The sequence below is a fragment of the Trachemys scripta genome, chromosome 11 (assembly GCF_013100865.1).
Source record: "Trachemys scripta elegans isolate TJP31775 chromosome 11, CAS_Tse_1.0, whole genome shotgun sequence".
Taxonomy (NCBI): domain Eukaryota; kingdom Metazoa; phylum Chordata; order Testudines; family Emydidae; genus Trachemys; species Trachemys scripta.
This window is the reverse complement of record NC_048308.1, coordinates 53,135,392-53,154,993: the sequence shown is the minus strand read 5'-3', so window position 1 is coordinate 53,154,993 and position 19,602 is coordinate 53,135,392. Positions and strand designations below refer to the sequence as shown.

At 45.9% G+C, this 19,602-nt stretch overlaps 1 protein-coding gene across 1 annotated transcript in view; it reads left to right on the top strand.

Moving 5' to 3' along the window:
• Positions 1-19,602, top strand: part of DNAH7 (dynein axonemal heavy chain 7) — a 227,691-nt gene that overhangs the window by 157,874 nt on the left and 50,215 nt on the right. Inside the window, exons 43-44 of the mRNA XM_034786290.1 lie at positions 9,025-9,371; positions 15,835-16,015. Of these exons, the coding sequence (XP_034642181.1) occupies positions 9,025-9,371; positions 15,835-16,015 (528 nt within the window). The remainder of the gene's footprint in view (positions 1-9,024; positions 9,372-15,834; positions 16,016-19,602) is intronic.

Here is a 19,602-nt window from a genome sequence, read left to right as displayed (position 1 = left end):
AGTTCCCTGTAAGCTGCGTGGCCACAGCCTATTTAGCACCACGCAGGTGGTCAGGGAAGCCGCCTAGCTCAGCCCCCAACCTGCCACGGCTGGGGTGCCCTTCTCCTGGCCCCAACCCTGCTGTAGCCCGGGCCTGCCGCAGCTGGGGCACCACAGGACGGCCCCAACCGCAGCCAGGGCACCCTTCCCCCGGCCCGGCCCGGACCTGCTAGGGCCAGTGGAGGGGCACCTCTCCTGCAGCCCCAGAGCTGCCGCGGAGGGGCGAGGCATTCTTCCCCTCCCCCCCCAGCCCAGGTGCTGCTGCAGGGAGAGAGAGCTGGGGGGAGTCCTCTCTCCCTGCCGTAGCCCTGGAGCACCCTCCTGCACCCCAAACCCCTCATCCCCAGCCCCACCCCAGAACCCGCATCCCCTGCACCCAACCCTCTGCCCCAGCCCTGAGCCCACTCCCACACTCCAAATCCCTTGGCCCCACCCCCACCACATTAATTTTGTTGTGTGTACCAGTATGGAGGTGACCCATCACCTCCATATTGTTACACATAACAAAATTCATTCTGCACATGGGTAGGAAAAATTAGAGGGAACCCTGCCTGGGGGTCAGTCTAAATGACAGCACTCACTCTATGGGCCACAGCTGTGCTCTAATTTCTGTAGTACTACAGGCAGTGGCTCTGCCTCCAATACACACTCTTACTATGCCAGGAATTGCACAAGGGCTCTTGGAGGGCAATCTTCCACAGTGTCTGTGCTAGGGGAATCCTCTTCCAACCAGAGCTGGGTCTTTTAATGCACCTTTACAACACTCCAAACCTTTTGCCCAGTGGACTGAGTGCGGAGAAGGATGTCTTACTCTCAGTGTCAATCTAAAGGTTCTAGTGAAAACCATCCTTCCATAGTAGATCCATGTGGCTGAGAATAATTCCAAGAAAACAACATTATTCTTTGAGTGCTGGTCCTGATGTGTATCCCACTGTTGGTGCACTTTGCGCTCCATGTGTCCGGAATCAGAGAATTTTGAAAGCAGTGTTTGTTCATCTGCACATGTACCCTTGCTCTGCTTGTTCCTCCAACTGAGGAGATAAAGGGCGGAGCGGACCAACCACCTCTCTAGTTCCTTTTTACCGCTGCATGGCTTGGGTTGGAACCTGCAGTGTCAGAAGCTTAGTCTTCCTTTATTCTTCAACCTGTAAAAACATATGTATATATTTTGTAAATAGTTTTTAGAATTTTATCCATTAGTTTTAGCTAAGTTTTACAGTTTGATAGATTCTCCATCATGGGGAATTCCACCCTGCACCCTCATCCCCACATACACATCTTGATATGGGTACTGGACTATGGCCAGGACTCTAGGCTTCAAAATTGGTTTCTTGCACATGCTCCTTCCAAGTCAGTGACAACCATCAATGCTGCTTGTACTGCCTTGTGGAAGCTCAGGTTGCAGCAAGGTGTGATATCTGCTGCTCTTTCCCTAGTCATACCTTAAGAAGCACTTAATGGAGAAGGCCATGAAGCCACACTTGGACCCAGGCCAGTGTATCCCCCCATATATTGGGCTGACTCAGCGAAGAGTGTGTGCCTCCTTATGCAAGGTCTGACTTAGCAGTGAGGAAATCTACCCATACAGATCCCCCAATGGGAACTTGTCACGAGGGCAGGGAGCACTCTCATAAACACAAGAACAAATTCTCCTCTAAATCTACTTCAAAGAAGTCAGATACAGCCCTGCCTAAGTTGAACAAATCTTCCTGCTCCTCCCATGAAGACTTAGAACGTCCTAAATCTTGACAAAAAGCCCATAAGTCGGTACCAGACCATGCTCTGGCAGCAATGGTGCCACTAATACCAACTAAGCCTAAACTCTGGAAACCAACAGTACCACCAAAAGGCAGCCATTGCGAGCTTCAATCAGCAGCTGTACTGGCTCTACCTCACGCAACTGAGGCACAAACTATGTCTGCTCTGTTGGTCTAGGCTGATAGGACTTCCTCACACTCCAGGGAGAGCAGAGTCTTACATCCCACCTGATGACATCTTTGCTTTGCCAGATCCCCAATCATCCTCCTTGCCCCCAACTGGCTCATACAGTTTTGGTTCCCGAGTCTCCTATATACGTCCTCTTGGTCACTGATCAACACTCATTCCTTTTCCAATCACCTGACAAAGGGGAAGGGCAGAATCAAGCATCTCAACCTCCAACCACTCTAGCTCGGGGTAGTTTTGGGTGGCCATTAACTCTAGAACATTCATACTCTGAAATGATGCAAAATATCCTTACTAGAAGTTGAAAGGATTCTACTAGGAAATGTTACTTAACCAACTGGTATTCACCTGATTCTTTCCCTCAAAACGGCTGGTCTTTCCATCAATTCTTTATGGGTTCACCTGCCAGCAATCACATGGTCACTCAATTTTTGCTTACCCGCTCACTACCAGGTTCTGGAATGGCCTAGTTAGAACTTTTCTGGCAGTAAGAAAACCTTCTCTCAATGGGACTTAAATCTTGTTCTTCAGACCGCTAGCTACCAGATGTTCCATGTCTCTCCCATCTATTAAGGTTGCATTCCTCATAGCCATCACCTCAGCCAGGAGGGTGGGTCAGCTTGGAGTACTGATGGTGGGATCTGCCTTACATCATATTCCACAGAGACAGTTTTATTGTGTTTACATCCTAAGTTCACCCCCAACGTTCTTTTTGAATTTGACCTAAATCTGTAAATCCTCTTACCTGTGTTTTGTTCCAAAACCACATGCATCTGAAAAGGAGAGGAGACTTCATTCCCTTGGCATAAGACAAGCCTTAGCCTTTTATCTACAAAGGACAAAGCCAGTCAGAAAATCTCCCAGGTGGTTTATCACTATAGCAGAGTCCGTGGTCAGGGTCTATCCTCTTGGAGGATCTCTAAAATGGATCTCAGGCTGTATCTTACCCTGTTATCAGTTGTCGCATCTTCCTCCCCTTTTGGGGTGAGAGTACAAGGGACGTCAATGGCATAACTTTAAGAAGTACCTCTACTTGACATTTGCAAAGCAGCTATGTGGAGTTCCGTCTACTGACCTGAGGCATGTTGCTCTAACATAGGACTCCTCCACTGATGCATCCTTTGGAATGGTTGTTCTTCAAATGGCTCTGCTGCTTCCATTCTTGCAGCCGCCTCCTACTTGAGCACTGCTTCTCAGTCACCCACAATGGAATATACACAGGGATCAGCACTCGAAGAAGAAGAGAAAGTTACTTCCTGTAGAGTAACTGGAGGTTCTTCAAGAAATGTGGTCCCTATCTGTTTTCCACTACCTAATTCCCTTCTGCTTTGCATCTGTGACTGGGGCTCCAGGGGGCCAGGCTGAGATTGCTCAATCAGGGCAAATTGCAAAGAATGGGGCAGATGATCCCCCAAACTGGTGGCTATTCTAATACTTATTCACCAAGCCAGCAACAAAACAGCTTCTACAATTCCTTACTGGTTACCCAGAAGTCAGAAATACAGTTCCCTTAAAGCCACCCTGCCTTGGGCTCCTCCCCAGACAGTCAAGTCAAATATGATAAGGATTACTGAAAATTTTGTTCATTATATAAAAAATTCTACCAATCCCAAAGGATTGGACACATTACCCACCAGGTCAATGAATATTTCAGATCTTACCCAAATACACTCTTAGAGCCACGTCTTATTACCTAAACTAAAATGTCTTAAAAAAGAAAAGAGAGCAAGCGTAAGTTAAAAGATCATTATACATACAGATATGAATAAAGTTCTTAGGTCAGTTTCATAGTAGAGATGGTGAGCTTCAGAGTTGCAAAAAGTTCTTTCAGAATCAGTTCCATAGGTTATAGTCCAATTTCCAATATCCCACACTGGAGCTGGAGACCTCAGTCTTGTGACTCAAACTTCCTCTGACGAAGCTTAAGTAGATCTGAAAGAACAGGATCAGGCCCAAGAGTTCCTTTTATAGTTCTCTGGAGAGTAGGTGTTGCTTGGGTGGAATCTGAAGTAAAACCTATTTCCTAAGCAACACCTGTGATTAACTGCAAAGGTGGCACGCGAGCTGATTTTTAATGGCACGCCGGCCCGGCTCAGCCCCATGCACGCTCTGCCTTACTTTCACTTCTAGGTTCCGGCAGCCGGACTCCCAGCTGGGGTCCTGCTGGCTGCCGGAACTCTCCTGCAGGCTGGCGCTGGCGGCCCTGTGCACCGGACTAAGCAGCAGGCAGTCAGGCAAGTGAAAGGGGTCAGAGGGAGGTGCCTTGGAGTGTCCGCGTCCCAGTCTGTCCTGCTGCCCCTCTCTCGCCACTGTGGCTGGATACCAGGGCAGTGCAGGCATGTGCCGTCCCTGCGGCCCCTCAGGGGGAAGGGGAAGGGAGCGGCAGGCCAGGGGGTCTTCTGCTGCCGCTCCCCATTTGCCTGCAGATGCAGTGCTCCCACACAGCTGGCCCACAGCTCCCTTGGCAGGAACAGGAATAGCGTGGGGCAGGGACCCATCCACCATCCAGGTAACCTGGCTGCAACTGGGACTGTCCCAGGCCAGCCCCAAGCCCCCCGCCCCCCCCAGGACTTCCCCCCTACACACACACCCCAACCCCCTGCCCTGAGCCCCTCATGCCACCCAACCCTGACTCCTGCACCCCCCATGCTCCCAGCCCTGACTCCTGCATCATCCACATCCCCACCCCCTGCCCTAAGCCCCCGCATCCCAACCCCCTGCACTGAGTGCTCCCCCGCCACACCCACACATGCCCAGCCCCTGAGCTCCTCCCCCCGAAGGGGGTTGCAATACGACAGTACCTGAAAGGAATTTGAGTTACTTTCACCCCTGCTGGAACCCCAGATCAGCAGCAGACTGAGCGGAGCCGGCGGTGGGCTGAGTGGCTCATCCCGCTGCTTGTTTGGGGTTCCGGCTGCCGGCCCCGCTCAGCCCACTGCCAGCCTGGGGTACCGGCAGCCAGCCCGGGGCTCTGCTCCTGGCCTTGACCCAGCGCTCTTCAGTCACCCCCTGCTGTAGCCCACCTTGGAAAACTCAGCAAGGAAAAGCGAGGGCAAGGATCACACTAGACTGATAAGATCTGCATTTTAATTTTATTTTAAATGAAGCTTCTTAAATATTTTAAAAACCTTATTTACTTTAAATACAACAATAGTTTATTTATATAATATACATTTATAGAGAGAGACCTTCTAAAAACGTTAAAATGTATTACCGGCACGCAAAACCTTAAATTACAGTGAACTTCTGAAAGGTTGCCTACCCCTGGCATAAGGTAACTAACCATCAGTGGCACCAGAACCCTTTTAATAGTGGGGGTGCTGAAAGCCAACCCCCTTACCCCTGTCTGCGATGCCCCCAGCTGGGGCTGGGAGCAGTGCCAATCTTGGGGAAGAGGGGGACCTGTACAGGGGTAAAGGGAAAAGGCTGGGGGCAGGCACGGGGCCAGGAACAGAGCCCCAGGCATGGGACCCACAGCCGGGACCCTGTGTGTGGGGCCAGCAGCAGAGTCCAGCTGTGGGGCTAACAGCTGGGACCCTGGAAATGGAGGGCCGGGTGTGGGGTCCCAGGCACAGGGCCAGCAGCCGGGAAGCAGGCTGGCAGCCAGGACCTCAGCCCTGGGCGTAGAGCCCCGGGCACAGGGTCACCAGTTGGGACCTAAGCCCCAGGTGCAGTGTCGGGGAGTGGAGTCCCAGTCACGGGGCCCTGGGCACAGGGCCAGCAGCCGGGGACCAGGGCCAGCGGCCGGGACCCAAGGCCCAGGCTGGGGAGTGGAGGCCTGGATATGGGTCAGTGGCCCTGCATAAAACTGGGGGGTGCTGCAGCACCCCACACCCATAGTTCCAGTGCCTATGCTATCCATCTCCAACTGTTTACAGGTAGTTTGCTACAAACTTCAAAGAGAAATAAAGACAACAATATTACTCTGTTTATGGTTCATCTAAATGTTAATGTGTCCTTTTGATCTCTGAATTAACAGAATACAGGAACCATTGGTTACATTGTCAACCTCTAACAATCTATATGTAAACACCCCCCCCCCCAAATACAATCATTATCTTCCAATATGGCTCTAAAGATTAAATCTGGGTCAATTAGCCTGTTAATTGTGTAACCCTTTCTGGCCCTGTGTCACAACATCATTCTTGGCTTCGCAGTAGAGTTGGAACTGGAGAGGCAGTTGAGCCCTGAGATAGCCATAAGCATGTCCCAGCTTCTCTTCTCACAAGAGTTTACTATGACAAGAGGTAGATTGTCTCCTCCAATTAGGAGCCATAGAACTAGTGCCTCAACATCTACAAGGAAAGCGGTTCTCATTATTTCCTAATACCGAAAAGGAAGGGAGGTTGGAGACCTATACTAGATCTCAGAGCTCTTAACAAGTTTGTAAAGGCTCAAAAATTCAAGATGGTCACCTTATCAGCGATCATCCCACCATTGGAATAGGAAGACTGGTTTTCAGCCAACTCCAGGACACCTATTTTCATATCTCAGTCCTACCGACTCAGACTATTTTTCAGATTCATTGGGGGACACGAACACTACCAATACAGAGTGCTTCCCATTGGGTTATCATTGGCCCAGAAAGTATTTTCCAAGGTTCTTTCAGTGGTGGCTGCTCACTTACATTTACAAGGGATCTACCCTTACCTGGATGATTGTCTCCTCAGAGCCCAATTTCTCCGGGAGGCTCACCAAGTCACCAAAGCTATGATGCATTTCTTTACAGAACTGGGCCTATGGCTCAACACCCAGAAGTCAACCCTCACTCCAGTGCAATGCATGGAATTCATATGGGCTGACCTCAGCTCGTTACAGGCCAGAGCCTTCTTGCCTCAACACAGGTTCCTGTCCTTAGTCACGCTTATAGAGACCATTCAAAGCAGCCCACAAATATCAGCAGGACTCTGCCTTCAACTCTTGGGGCATATGGCAGTGGGCTCAGCGGTAATACTTCACATGCGATGCCTCCAAATGTGGTTCAGCTCGGATTACAGACCAAACAGGGACATACTGGACAAATCTGTCACCACCCACAAGGATAAAAACTCCTTAGACTCTGTGCAGGCTCAGCTGGGTGTTACTCCCCCAATGGACACCCAGACTGAACTTTAAGTGATGACACGGAACCCCCATGGTCCCAGGTTCTAATCCTGCATGTTCTAACACAGTATCCCACAAGTCACTTCACATTTGAATGGCTACATTGCATCTGCAGAAAAGACCAGACCTCTTCAACCAGGGACTTCTTCATCCAGACCGTGAACACCTACAGTTAATAGTGTAGGCATTGGAAGAGAAGTGTAATTCAGCAGAGATTCTCCATTAATCTCATATACATTTTGGTATCCATACAGAACTCAACCAGGAAATTTCATCAACTGACCTGGTCAGATTTATATTTTTGTTGTGATGGAAAATAGAAAGCTCTCTGACTTAGGGACTCTCTCTCTTTGTACAGTGTTCGTCACAATGGGGCTCAGACCTCAGATGGTACTGTAATACAAATACAATGTTAATCAAAGTTTGGATGATCTCCATTACATTAGAGTTTCTCTAGAATGGTTGATTGGAGTCCTACAACCAAGTATGATAGATATGTGGGTAACAGTCCTAGTTAGCAGTAGGTAGGTACATTGGACATTCCATCTGAGTATCATCAGGTGCCAAGATTAATCAGAATGACAGATTAGACGAGCCTGGAGCTGGCCTTTCCTGTCACCATTATCTGCTCTTGTGGTGAGGAGAAGATTATTTTTATAGCTCCAGAAAAATTTCTATTAAAGGTAAGTTCCTCTTTGCACAATTCCTGGGAAATAGTTTTCCCATCATTTTGTTCAAACCTTGATCACTCCTTCAGAAGATTGTGCCACAAATGAGCATTCCTAGTGCTCTAAAGATATATCTGAAGTATATGGTATATAAGTCTATATACACTTGCCAATTGTACACTGTTCATCTCATTCTATCCAAAATGAAAGGGCCTTATTGCCTCAAAATGGCTGCTAGCAAGATGTTGAAATCCTGCAGTGTAAAATTGCATTCCTCTGCATTGGCATCCTTTGTTCGGAATGTGCTACTGGGTTGGCTCCCATATAATTTTTTGCTTTATATGTGAGAACTTCCATTCCTATTTATCATTCTGTTATAATAATACATAAAATTTTGCTTATCTTCTCCCCTCTCTCTGCCCCCCACTTCTTTGATTCACTGCTAGTTACTTCCCATTACTGATGAACGAGAAGAGAAGCTGTGCAAAAGAATGAGAAATTTCTTACCTGATAATTTTCTTTCTGTTAGCAGCTTCTCTCCTCATTCAGCCTACCCTGGTAATCTGATAAGTGACCACAATACAAATAGAATTTTTTTCTCAAAGGGGAGACTTAAAAATATAATTGTCTTAAGGTTAATTAAGACATTCTATCAAGTTGTTGTCTTAGTGCTAATAATAGGTTGCTGAAATGTTTCTGTCTCTTTGGAATAACTCTTCTGGTGGCCTGAACCAAAGGTTGGAACTTAGGCCTGGAGCCTCCAGCAACAATATTGGACTGCCTCTGAATTTCATAGGTATGTGGGTAGGTATTAACCATTAGTGATGAATGAGAAAAGAAGCTGCTAATCCAAAGAAAACTCTCAGGTAAGAAATTTCTCATTCGCTAAACTAACTGTTGATTAGATTTCAAGTTTGATCATCTTTGTTTAAATGTCAGTATTATTTCAATCCATGTAGTGCCATAATGCATATTCTGGAAGAAGGGGCTAAGCAGACAAAACACTGGGGTGTTGTCTTCCTATACTTAAAAATGAAAGATTTAAAAGACAGATACTATTAAAAATGAATATATCGTATATTTGTACAGTGTACATTAATTTGTCTGTGATCCTGAGATCACATTAAGTTTAAAATACCAAGTATGAGTCTAGCAAACATATATGAAAAAATAGTACTGTAACATACATACATAGAATGATTGTGATACGTTAGAAAAGCGGGTCTAATGCTATTTCTGAAGCAGTAATATTTATGTCATTTATTTTAAGGATATCACAGTTGTGAAGTCCATGAAGAGTCCTCCTTCTGGTGTCAAGTTAGTTATGGAAGCTATATGCATCCTGAAAGGCATCAAATCAGATAAAATTCCAGATCCATCAGGCTCAGGAAAAAAAATAGAGGATTTCTGGGGTCCAGCAAAGAGACTTCTAGGTGATATAAGATTTCTGCAGTCGCTTCATGAATATGACAAGGACAACATTCCTCCAGCTTACATGGCCATCATCAGGAAACAATATATCACAAATCCTGAGTTTGTACCAGACAAGGTTCGAAATGCTTCCACAGCAGCAGAAGGTCTGTGCAAATGGGTCATAGCCATGGATTCCTATGATAAGTAAGTAAGCATTTGTGTAAAAAAAAAAAAAAAAAAAGAGTGAGTTTAGTCTATTCTAATACTAAGAGGGATTTAAAGTTTGTTGGAAATTCTAACTGGCCTGACATATTCACTGGTAAAGATTATGAGGCAGCTGTTGAAAGAAACGTATAGGGTCTGATTTTCAAATTTGGATACATTGGATAGGATGAAGGGAGCAATATCCCATCTCCAGTAAGCAAAGAGTTAATTCTGGTTTCTCTTCCCATCCTTATGGCACAGGTCTTCAGCAGAATGCCAGTGGGAAGGAAGGGCTCATCATTTAGTTTCTGAGGACTGGGTTAAACCCCACATTGGAAATTGTTTTGTTTGTATCTGCTTACCCTGATGAAAAAAACCTTGCTGATTTCTGCCTTATCTTATTTGTGCTGAGTCACCCCACCAATTTACAGTATCATTATAACACATCCCCAGAACCTGGATAAATCTATCAAATCCACACTTAGGTGCCTAAACTCAGCCTACAATCTGAAAATAAGTAGCAAAGGCCTGAGATGGATAGGAATCTTTCCACTAAAGGTAACAAAATTTGATGTACTAGTACATATTCTTCTTCGAGTGTTTGCTCATGTCAGTTCTAAGTAGGTGTGTGCCGGAAGGTTTTTCCTTTAGTGGTACCCATTGGGTCGGTTTAGGAGCCTGTGGAATCATGCCTTCATGGTGCCGTATATAGGGCCCTGCCGATCCACCACCTCTTCAGTTCCTTCTTACTGACTGACGGTCGGAATGCTCGTTCTCTCTTGCTTCGGTAAGCTCTTTCCCTAGTGGTCTTCTGATCATTCCCTATAAATAGTTATAATAGTACTAGTTGTCTAGATAGTTAGTGTAAGTATATATAGTTGTCAGGGTTATCCCCTTCCTACCACCCACCCACCAGGGCATGCTTCGGTCTCCGGGGTTTAAACCCTGCACAGCTTGTAATAAACCTATGGCCAGGAGCAACCCTCACACTTCTTGCCTGAAGTGTCTGGAGGAATCTCATCAGAAGGACCATTGTAAGATCTGCCAGGGATTCCGCCCCAGCACCCAAAAAGAGAGAGATCAACGGTTGAAAATTTGTCTGATGGAGGCCACCATTTGCCTCCACTTGGAGCCGAGTTCGGCCGAAATGATATTTAGCACGTCCGCATCAGTGCGGAGCATGCTGGCATTGACAAGGGAGGCCTCGGCTCTAAGAAAGGACTCTGGTAGAGACTCTCAGCACCGGAAGGGCTCTCTGCAGAGGGGCTCAGCTCCTACTAGCATGCAACACTGCTCCCAATCTCCAGGGCCCCATAAGAAGAAAAAGAAGTCAGACAGGGGGTGCTCACCCACTCCGAAACCGGGGCAAAAGGACTTAGGTATATCTCCATATATATCATAGAGCTGGAAGGGACCCCGAAAGGTCATCGAGTCCAGCCCCCCAGCCTTCACTAGCAGGACCAAGTACTGATTTTGCCCCAGATCCCTAAGTGGCCCCCTCAAGGATTGAACTCACAACCCTGGGTTTAGCAGGCCAATGCTCAAACCACCGAGCTATCCCTTCCCCCTGTTGAGTGCAATTCCACTCACACCGAGCCACTTAAGCACTGTCCCACCTAAGCTTGGCACTCTTGATTCCTGTCCCAACAAGGGGTCAGTTGAGTCTGGTACCAATGGAATCTCCTCTTCAGGAGAGCCGTGGGGAGGCTTTAGAGCTGCCCTCCATGTCTGAGACCTTTGAGGTGGCTAGAGAGCTCGTTGCCTTCACAGCACCGCCTTCTCCTACCAGGCGAGTCTGGGCCTGAGAACACTGGCACCACAGAGATCCTTGGCACCATCCCCTGGCAAACTGGTTATGGTACCGTGCTGGAAAAAATCAACCCTATCCCCCACTCAGAGAATAGAGTTCATAAGAGCATTGCTAGATTTGAGACAAGCCAGGGCATTCCTATCAAAATCATGGTTCCAGATGCTTTGCGGCATTATAGAGGGTCTCAGACGATACCCTACCACCACTGCATGGAATTGCTTGAAGCTCCTTGGACACATGGGCGCCTGTACGTAAGTAGTACATCATGCCAGACTGAGGCTCAGGCCCCTTCAGGCTTGATTGGCATTGGTGTATTGGCCAACCCGGGACAGCCTGGATAAGATGGTCACGCTTTCTCTGGCGGTGCTTGAGTCTTTCATATGGTGGCTCAACCCGCAAAGCATGTGCACAGGAGTACCTTTCTCCAGGCCACAACCCTGGTCATGGATGCATCGGCCGTGGGGTGGGGAGCGCATCTTTGAAGGCTCAGAACTCAGGGCCTCTGGTCCCAAGCGGAACTCATGCTCCACATCAATGTCAGGGAGCTGAGAGCAGTTTGTCTAGCCTGCCAGACCTTCCAAGTCCACCTGAAGGGGAGATGTGTATCAGGCATGATAGACAATACAACAATGGTGTTGGATATAAACCCACGGTGGACCACGCTCCTCTCTCCTATGCCAGGAAGCCCTCAAGCTGTGGGACTTCTGCATAACACACCTGGAGGCATCCTACCTCCCAGGTTCTCAGAATGTGTTGGTGGACCATCTTAGCAGATCCTTTCACAACCAGGAGTGGTCCATCCACTCAGACATTGTGAACAACATCTTGCAATGGTGGGGAGTTCCCCAGATAGATTTGTTCCTGACGAGGCACAACAGGAAGCATCTGCAGTTCTTCTCCTTCCTGAATAAAGCCCGGGCTCAATCGTGGATGTATTCCTCTTTCCCTGGAAGGGCCATCTCTTCTGTGCATTTCAACCCATTCCATTCATTCACAAGGTGCTGCACGAAGTGAGGAGAGATGGGCGTTCTGTGATATAAATAGCTCCAGCCTGGCCTATCAACATTGGTACACCATGCTCCTGGAACTGTCAGTGGAAGCTCTGGTCACCCTGCCTCTGCTCCCAGACCTAATCACCCAGGATCATGGCCGCCTTCAGCATCCCAACCTTGAGTCTCTCCACCTCACGGCTTGGAAGTTTCTTGGCTAAATCCATTGGAGCTGGCTTGCTCGGGTCCTGTTAGAGAGGTCCTTCTTGGCAGTAGAAGCTATGCACTAGGGCCACCTACTTAGCTAAGTGGAAGAGATTCGTGATTTGGTCATTACAGAAGCACACTTCTTTTCTGCACTCATAAGTACCCTTTATCTTGGACTATCTCTTGCACTTGAAACAGCAAGGTCTCTCGGTGTTGTCAATAAAGGTTCACCCGGCTGCCATTTCTGCATTTCACCCAGTGGTTGCCAACTGATCAGTCTTCACTAACCCAGTGGTCGACCGATTTTGTTAAAGGACTTGACAGGTTATATCCTCAAGTACGACAACCGATCCCTGCATGGGACCTCAACCTGGTGCTTTAGAGAGTAATGGGGCCCCCCGCCTTTGAGCCCCTAGTGACATTCTTACTACTCTGTCATGGAAAGTGGCATTTCTGGTGGCAATCACTTCAGTTAGGAGGGTGTCTGAGCTTAAAGCCCTAACAGCCAAACCTCCTTACAGAATCTTCTGTAAGGACAAGCTGCAGCTTCGGCCTCATCCAGCCTTTCTTCCTAAGGTCGTCTCTCGGTTTAATGCCAATCAGGACATTTCCCCCCCTTTTTTTACTCTAAGCCACATGCTAACAGCCGGGAACAAAAGCTCCATTCCCTGGACATTTGGTGGGTATTGGCCTATTATATCGAATGGATGAAGCCATTTTGGAAATCGAACCAGCTATTTGTCACAGTAGCGGACAGGATGAATGGCCTCCCAGTGGCTTCCCAAAGAATTTTATCATGGATCATGTCCTATATCCGGGCATGCTATGATTTGGCAAAGATATGTGTCCCTGCACTGACAGTGCACTCCACAAGGGCGCAGGCCTCCTCGGTGGCATTTCTGGTGCAGGTACTGATCCAGGAGATCTGCAGGGCTGTGACATGGTCATCAGTCTACACCTTCATTTTTCATTATTCCATTACTCAGCAGGCTGGGGACAATGCCACATTTGGCAGAGCAGTGCTTCAATCAGCAAATCCATGAACTCTGCCCCCGCCTCCATGGTACTGCTTGGAAGTAACCTACTTGGAATCGACATGAGCAAGCACTCGAAGAAAAATGGGTACCTACCTTTCGTAACTGATGTTCTTCGAGATGTGTTGCTCGTGTCCATTCCAAAACCCGGCCACCTATCCCTCAGTTGGAGTAATCCAGCAAGAAGGAACTGAAGAGGTGGCCAGTTGGCAAGACCCTGTATATGATGCCATGAAGGTGCAACTTCAGGGGGTGTCTAAACCAACCAGATGGATACTGCTAGGGGAAAATCCTTCTGGCAACTGTGCATGCGGCACGCACACATCTACTTGGAATCGACAAGAGCAACACATCTTGAAGAACAACAGTTATGGAAGGTAGATAATTGTTTTTTTTACTGAAGCTTCCTATCAGAGTGTGACATTCCCCAGGGTATAATCTGGACTGTTGAACAGCTGTCCCCCCTCAGTTCCCCAGCCTTGGGTGCCTTTTCTCTGCTTCTCTGGGTGGTCTCCTCACACACAGCCTCCAGCATGTAAGTAACTCCCAGCTATACTGTATGAGTGCTATGGCCAGCCACTCTTGAATTACACTGAAGAGGAAAACCAGAAAATTCACAGTCTCAGACTTCCCTCCAGAAATGTGGGTCTTACTGCCTAGCCATCTCCTGGACAACACAAGGTCATATAAAGTCTGTCATTTTATTAATAGAAAATGATATGCACAAATCCTATTATCTCAAACGGAGTTTCCCCAAACACACTGGTTTAGATCAAACAATAAAACAAGTTTATTAACTACAGAAAGATAGATTTTAAAGTCATTACAAGTAATGAGGCATAAAAGTCAGAATTGGTTACAAGAAAATAAAAGTAAAATGCAACTAATACCTAACTTAACAAGCTAAGTGAATTCAAAACAAAAGTCTCTCTCACCACACACTTCAGTAGTCTTACTGGCTTAATTCCTTTCAGACAGGATCCCTCCCTCAGTCCAAAGCTATTTCTTTGTTCCTCAGGTGTTGTGGCTGCTGTGGGTAGAAAGAAAGGGAGGAATAACTTGGGGCATCTGTTCCCCATACTTATACTTTGAGAATCATCTTCTTCTTTGAGAATCATCTCCAGCTGGGGTTCAGGAGACAGAAAGTCTGCGGGGATGGGAACCTCCAGCTGTTTCTTTGCCAAGATGTAAATTTCTCGCTCACACCCTTTTTCCTGCTGAGGAATGGCCACTTAACCAGGTGATGGTCCATTTGATTTTGTTGACACCTGGCTGATGCATCAGTTTGCCTTTTGTCTCTGAGGAACTGGTTTGTGGCTGCTTTTCTTGGAACATGTCTTAGTAATGTCATATGGTAGAATTTTATAACTTTATATATAAGATTTGCCATACATATTTTCCCAGGACAATAATGATCAAATTATGAGTTTTCAAATGATACCTCCCAAGGCATTCTTTGTACAAAATGTGTGATAGTTTTGTAAAAGGAGTGAACATAAGGGTACACACTGTCACACCAAGAAACAGCTGTATATGTCATAAATGTCTGCAGACAAACTGTAGGTTAGCTAAAAAAAAACAAAAACAAAAAAACCGTGGGCCAGGTCCTGAGCCTGTGGTATGTAATGGCAGTATGCTTCTTTATACCAACTGAGGATCTGACTTAGTATGATTTTGAGGGGAATAGTTGTAAAATATCACCTACTGACTGTCTAGCCATTACTTGAAAATACATGCATCACTTGTTCATTTTTATTTTATTTTGCAATTGTCCATTGTTTTTTAAAATTATAGGGCCATATTTTCAGTAGTCTTCAAGCTAATGCACAAAATGCACAAAAATGTGTGGGCAATTATTTTCAGTCCTCAAAAAAAAAAAAAAAAAAAAAAAAAAGGCTTGTCCCTGCAGATAGATCCTTATGTGTGAAAAGCAGATAAAAACTAATTGTTTTTAGGCACAAAATCTATAGTGGCTTTTAAAAAATTGGCTCAAAGTGTCTAATATTTGTAGGTGTATATTGACTCAGCCATCTCATATTTTGGATGTATGACGAATGTGAATATATGCAATAATCCTTTTGATGTTTTTTTTAATTGCCTGTTATTCCAGGAAATATTGCAAAAATTGTTCTAAGTCAGTTGATGCTGTTTTAGCCAATCAAGATTGACAAAAATAGAAGCACGTAATGAAATCTACAGTAGTAGATATTTAAAAAGTTAACATTTTCTGACAAACTTATTTGGCATACTGCAGTTTTCTATACTGTTTGTTCTATACTGTTTCCTTGCTATACAGCAGTTTTCTCTACTTTGGCACACGTTTTAATGGCAATTCTGGTGTGAGTGTATGTGCATAGGTATCGAGATATATTCACACGCAGTATAATTGTGATAAATTTAATTTACTAATTTATTTTATTTAGAGTGGCAAAAGTTGTTGCCCCCAAAAAGATAAAGCTAAATCAGGCTGAAGGGGAACTGAAGGTTGCCATGGATGGTCTGAGAAAAAAACAAGCAGCCCTAAAGGAAGTTCAGGACAAATTGGCTATACTCCAACAAACTTTGGAATCAAAGAAGCAGGAGAAGGCTGATCTGGAGAATCAGGTATATAATACACAGAGATAAAACTATTGCTAATACTGGGGCATTGAAAAAGTTGTTTAAAAATAAGGGGGTTTTGCCCATCACATTTCTGCTTTTAACCTTCAACCCTGCCAAAGCTTAAAGAAAACCCCCAGTTTTAGGCTACCATCATTTTTGTTCATTCTCATATTGGTTATTAAACCATAGCGTAGGTGTGGCTTGGAGAATAAGTATGTGATAATTATGAGAATCATAAATGCAAAATATCACATTATATTATATCCCGTATATCTCCAGTCATATCTGACTTGATAATACAGAATGAAATACAGAAATGAAAACATCAGGTGATCCAGAAAGGAAATCATTAGGTGTTAAATTTTTCAACATTGCCCTGGCAATTTTACTTTACATTAACCTGGAGTGACCACCTCTAGACTGGGGTGAGTGTAGTTAACTATTCGTAGTTATTCAGGATTGCAAATTAATATCATATGTGGTTTTGGGTTTTGTGAATTTATTGCTTGTCCACTAATGTCACTAAACAGCCATCAGACATAGAAACTGGTAATGTTTAGAATGCAGCACTCTTTTGTCTAGTAAGACCAAATTCTAAAGCATGGTTTCTTTCCTTTTTCAATAATTCAATACTTTACAAAATAATCTGTCCTCACTTTAAAAAAGAAGTTTACATGCGTATTTTTAAACAACAGCACAAAAGTTCTTCTTCGAGTAGATGTAGCCATGTAGTCCCTTTAGGTGTGTGTAGGCCCAGCCCACTGAAGCCACTGAAGAACTTTGCCTAGCAATATCCGTAGGAGCAGCATTCACATCTTGAGGCTGTACCCTCTCCTCTCGCTATGTAAGGAGGGCACTGCCCTGACCCCTCTCAGTTCCTTCTGACCGCCCATGGCTGGAGTCAGAGCTTGCTGTGGTGTTTTTACCTCAAGTTTTCAGTCTCCGTTTTCTGAGGGGTTTTTTGTTCGTTTGTTTTCCTCTAGATATTAGTTAGTTAGAAGCATCTTAGGTTTAGTTTAGTGTTCGAGTAGTTGACTGCCCTGTGTGACGACCCCACCACGGTTCAACCATTGTCTCTTTGGGGGATGGGGCATCCCTAGTACTGATCCCCACACAAGGTGCTTGTTGTGTCTTGGTGAGGAACACATTAAGGAGCAGTGCTCAATCTGTAAGTCATTCTAGAAGAGGATTCAAGTGGCAAGAGACTTCTGGCTGAAGCAGCACCTTCTGGAGCAGGCCATGAGGCTTGCTTTAGTACTGAGGCCCTTGTCTGATCGGCGATCGCCTTTGGAATGGACAAGTGTTGTCGCTCCATGTTCAGACCCTGCTGTCTCCCCCAAGAGGAAGAGGAGTCATTTCCTCTTCTCTGGTGCAGTGAGGAAGAGGTCCCGAAATCTAACTGGAACTGTTCCAGGCCTTGGAGAGATTCTTCCTCATATTTTAAAAGGAAGCACCATATACCTTCCAGCACAAGGGTGGTTTGCCTAACCACTTTCCAGTACTGCACCGAGATCAGCGAAGGCCCGTAAGGACAAAGAGTCCAAAAAAAGGGACTTGGTGGGAAGGAAGATGTATACCTCTTCCCTGCAGATGAATAGGTGTTGCTCTCTAAATACGCTTTATTAATTGGATGGCCACATCTAAGTTTGCGGACACATTACCAGATGCCTCCAGGGAAGAGTTTAAGGTGTTTGTTGCAGAAGGCTATACGGTAGCCAAGACTCTGTTACAGTCAGCTCTGAATGTGGCAGATGCCTTGGCCAGAATTCTGGCATCAGTTGTGACCATGTGCAGGGCCTCATGGCTGTAGAATTTGGGTATTGTGCCCAATGTGCATTGAGGACTTACCTTTTGGTGATAAGATTTTGTTTTTGAAAAAAGACTGACAAGACCTTGCACTCTTTTAAGGATTCCTGAGCTACTTTGTTTATACTCAACTGTACAGAGACCCTACTATAGTGGTCATCAGCAACAGCAGTGATACCACTCGCAGCATTTCTTTGGGCAGTTCCCCTTTCCTGTAAGGAGGCAGGACTACCCCAGGAAGTGGTAAAAGGCCTCTGGTTCTGGATTCAACCAGCAGGCTCATCTTCCCCCAGCATTCAGCAAGCACACATTTCAACTTGTGTGTCCTGGGCAGCGATCCAGTGGTGACCTCCCCATCTTTGACTGGCTTGTTTTTACAGTGTTCAGGACTCAATTACTATAGACAGGTGGGTCCTAAGCACCACCAGATTAGGTTATGCCATACTATTCTTCTCCATCCCTCCTCCCCATCTCCTACTGCATCCTTCTTCTGGAGCCCTCTCATGAGACACTGCTCTTCAAGCAGGTTCAGTCACTACTGGCTTTGGGGGCTGTACAGGAGGTTCCGCTGAAGCATTGGGGACAGGGATTCTACTCCCGCTATTTCCTGGTTCCCACAAGAGATTTCTCCAGTTTGTCATGGCAGACTGGTAGTATCAGGTCACCATGTTCCCTTTTGTCTTCCACTCCCTGGTACCAAGAGCATGATTGTAGTGACAGCATACCTCAGGAAGAAGGGAATTCATATCTTCCCATGTCTGGACAATTGGTTACTATGGGAAAAGTTCAGAGAAGAAGTCGTCTCTCATGTTCAGTTCGTGTTACACTTACTAGACCATCTAGGTCTTATCCTAAACAATGGAAAGTCAACACTAGTCCCAAATCAAAGGATTGAGTTCATTGGGATCCTGATAGACTCCATGAGTTTGAGAGTATTTCTGCTGACTGACTGATTCACCATCTATGTCTGGAAATGCAGTGTCAACCCTCAGCCACAGCCTGTGTATGCCTGGTCTATCATCTGAATTGTCATCTCTTGGACACATTGTCTGACTTCCTCCTCTGATCCTGGACTCCTTATGCTGATGGACGGTTCAGGGCAATGTGTCCAGGGCATGCCCTTTGCTTGGTCACCAGCAATCAGGACTATTGTCACTGATGCCTCCTTAATAGGTTGGGGAGCTCACCTGGAGTTGCTGAAAGTTCAAATCCTGTGGGCAGAACAGGAAGCTTCTCTTTATATTAATGTCCTGGAAGTTTGTGCTATCACAATGCCTGACAGGCCCTTCGAGATCATGTCAGGGACTCAGGACTTTACTGACAATACTACCAATGATGTATTATGTGAACAGACATGGGGAGCATACTCCAAAGTGCTGTGTCAAGAGGCAGTCAGGTTCTGGCAGTTTTGCACTGGGGAAAACATTAACCCTGTGGCTGATCATTTACCTGGGATCCAAAATCATCTAGCAGATCACCTCAGCAGAAATTTCTCCCTGAACCATGATTAGTCTCTGAAGCCCATAGGAAGGAACAATGAGTTGCACACATACAAAATGGGAAATGACTGCCTAGAAAGGAGTACTACAGAAAGGGATCTGGGGGTCATAATTAATTTATTAATTAATGGAAATATCCTATCTCCTAGAACTGGAAGGGACCTTGAAAGGTCATCAAGTCCAGCCCCCTGCCTTCACTAGCAGGACCAAGTACTGATTTTGCCCCAGATCCCTAAGTGGTCCCCTCAAGGATTGAACTCACAACCCTGGGTTTAACAGGCTAAT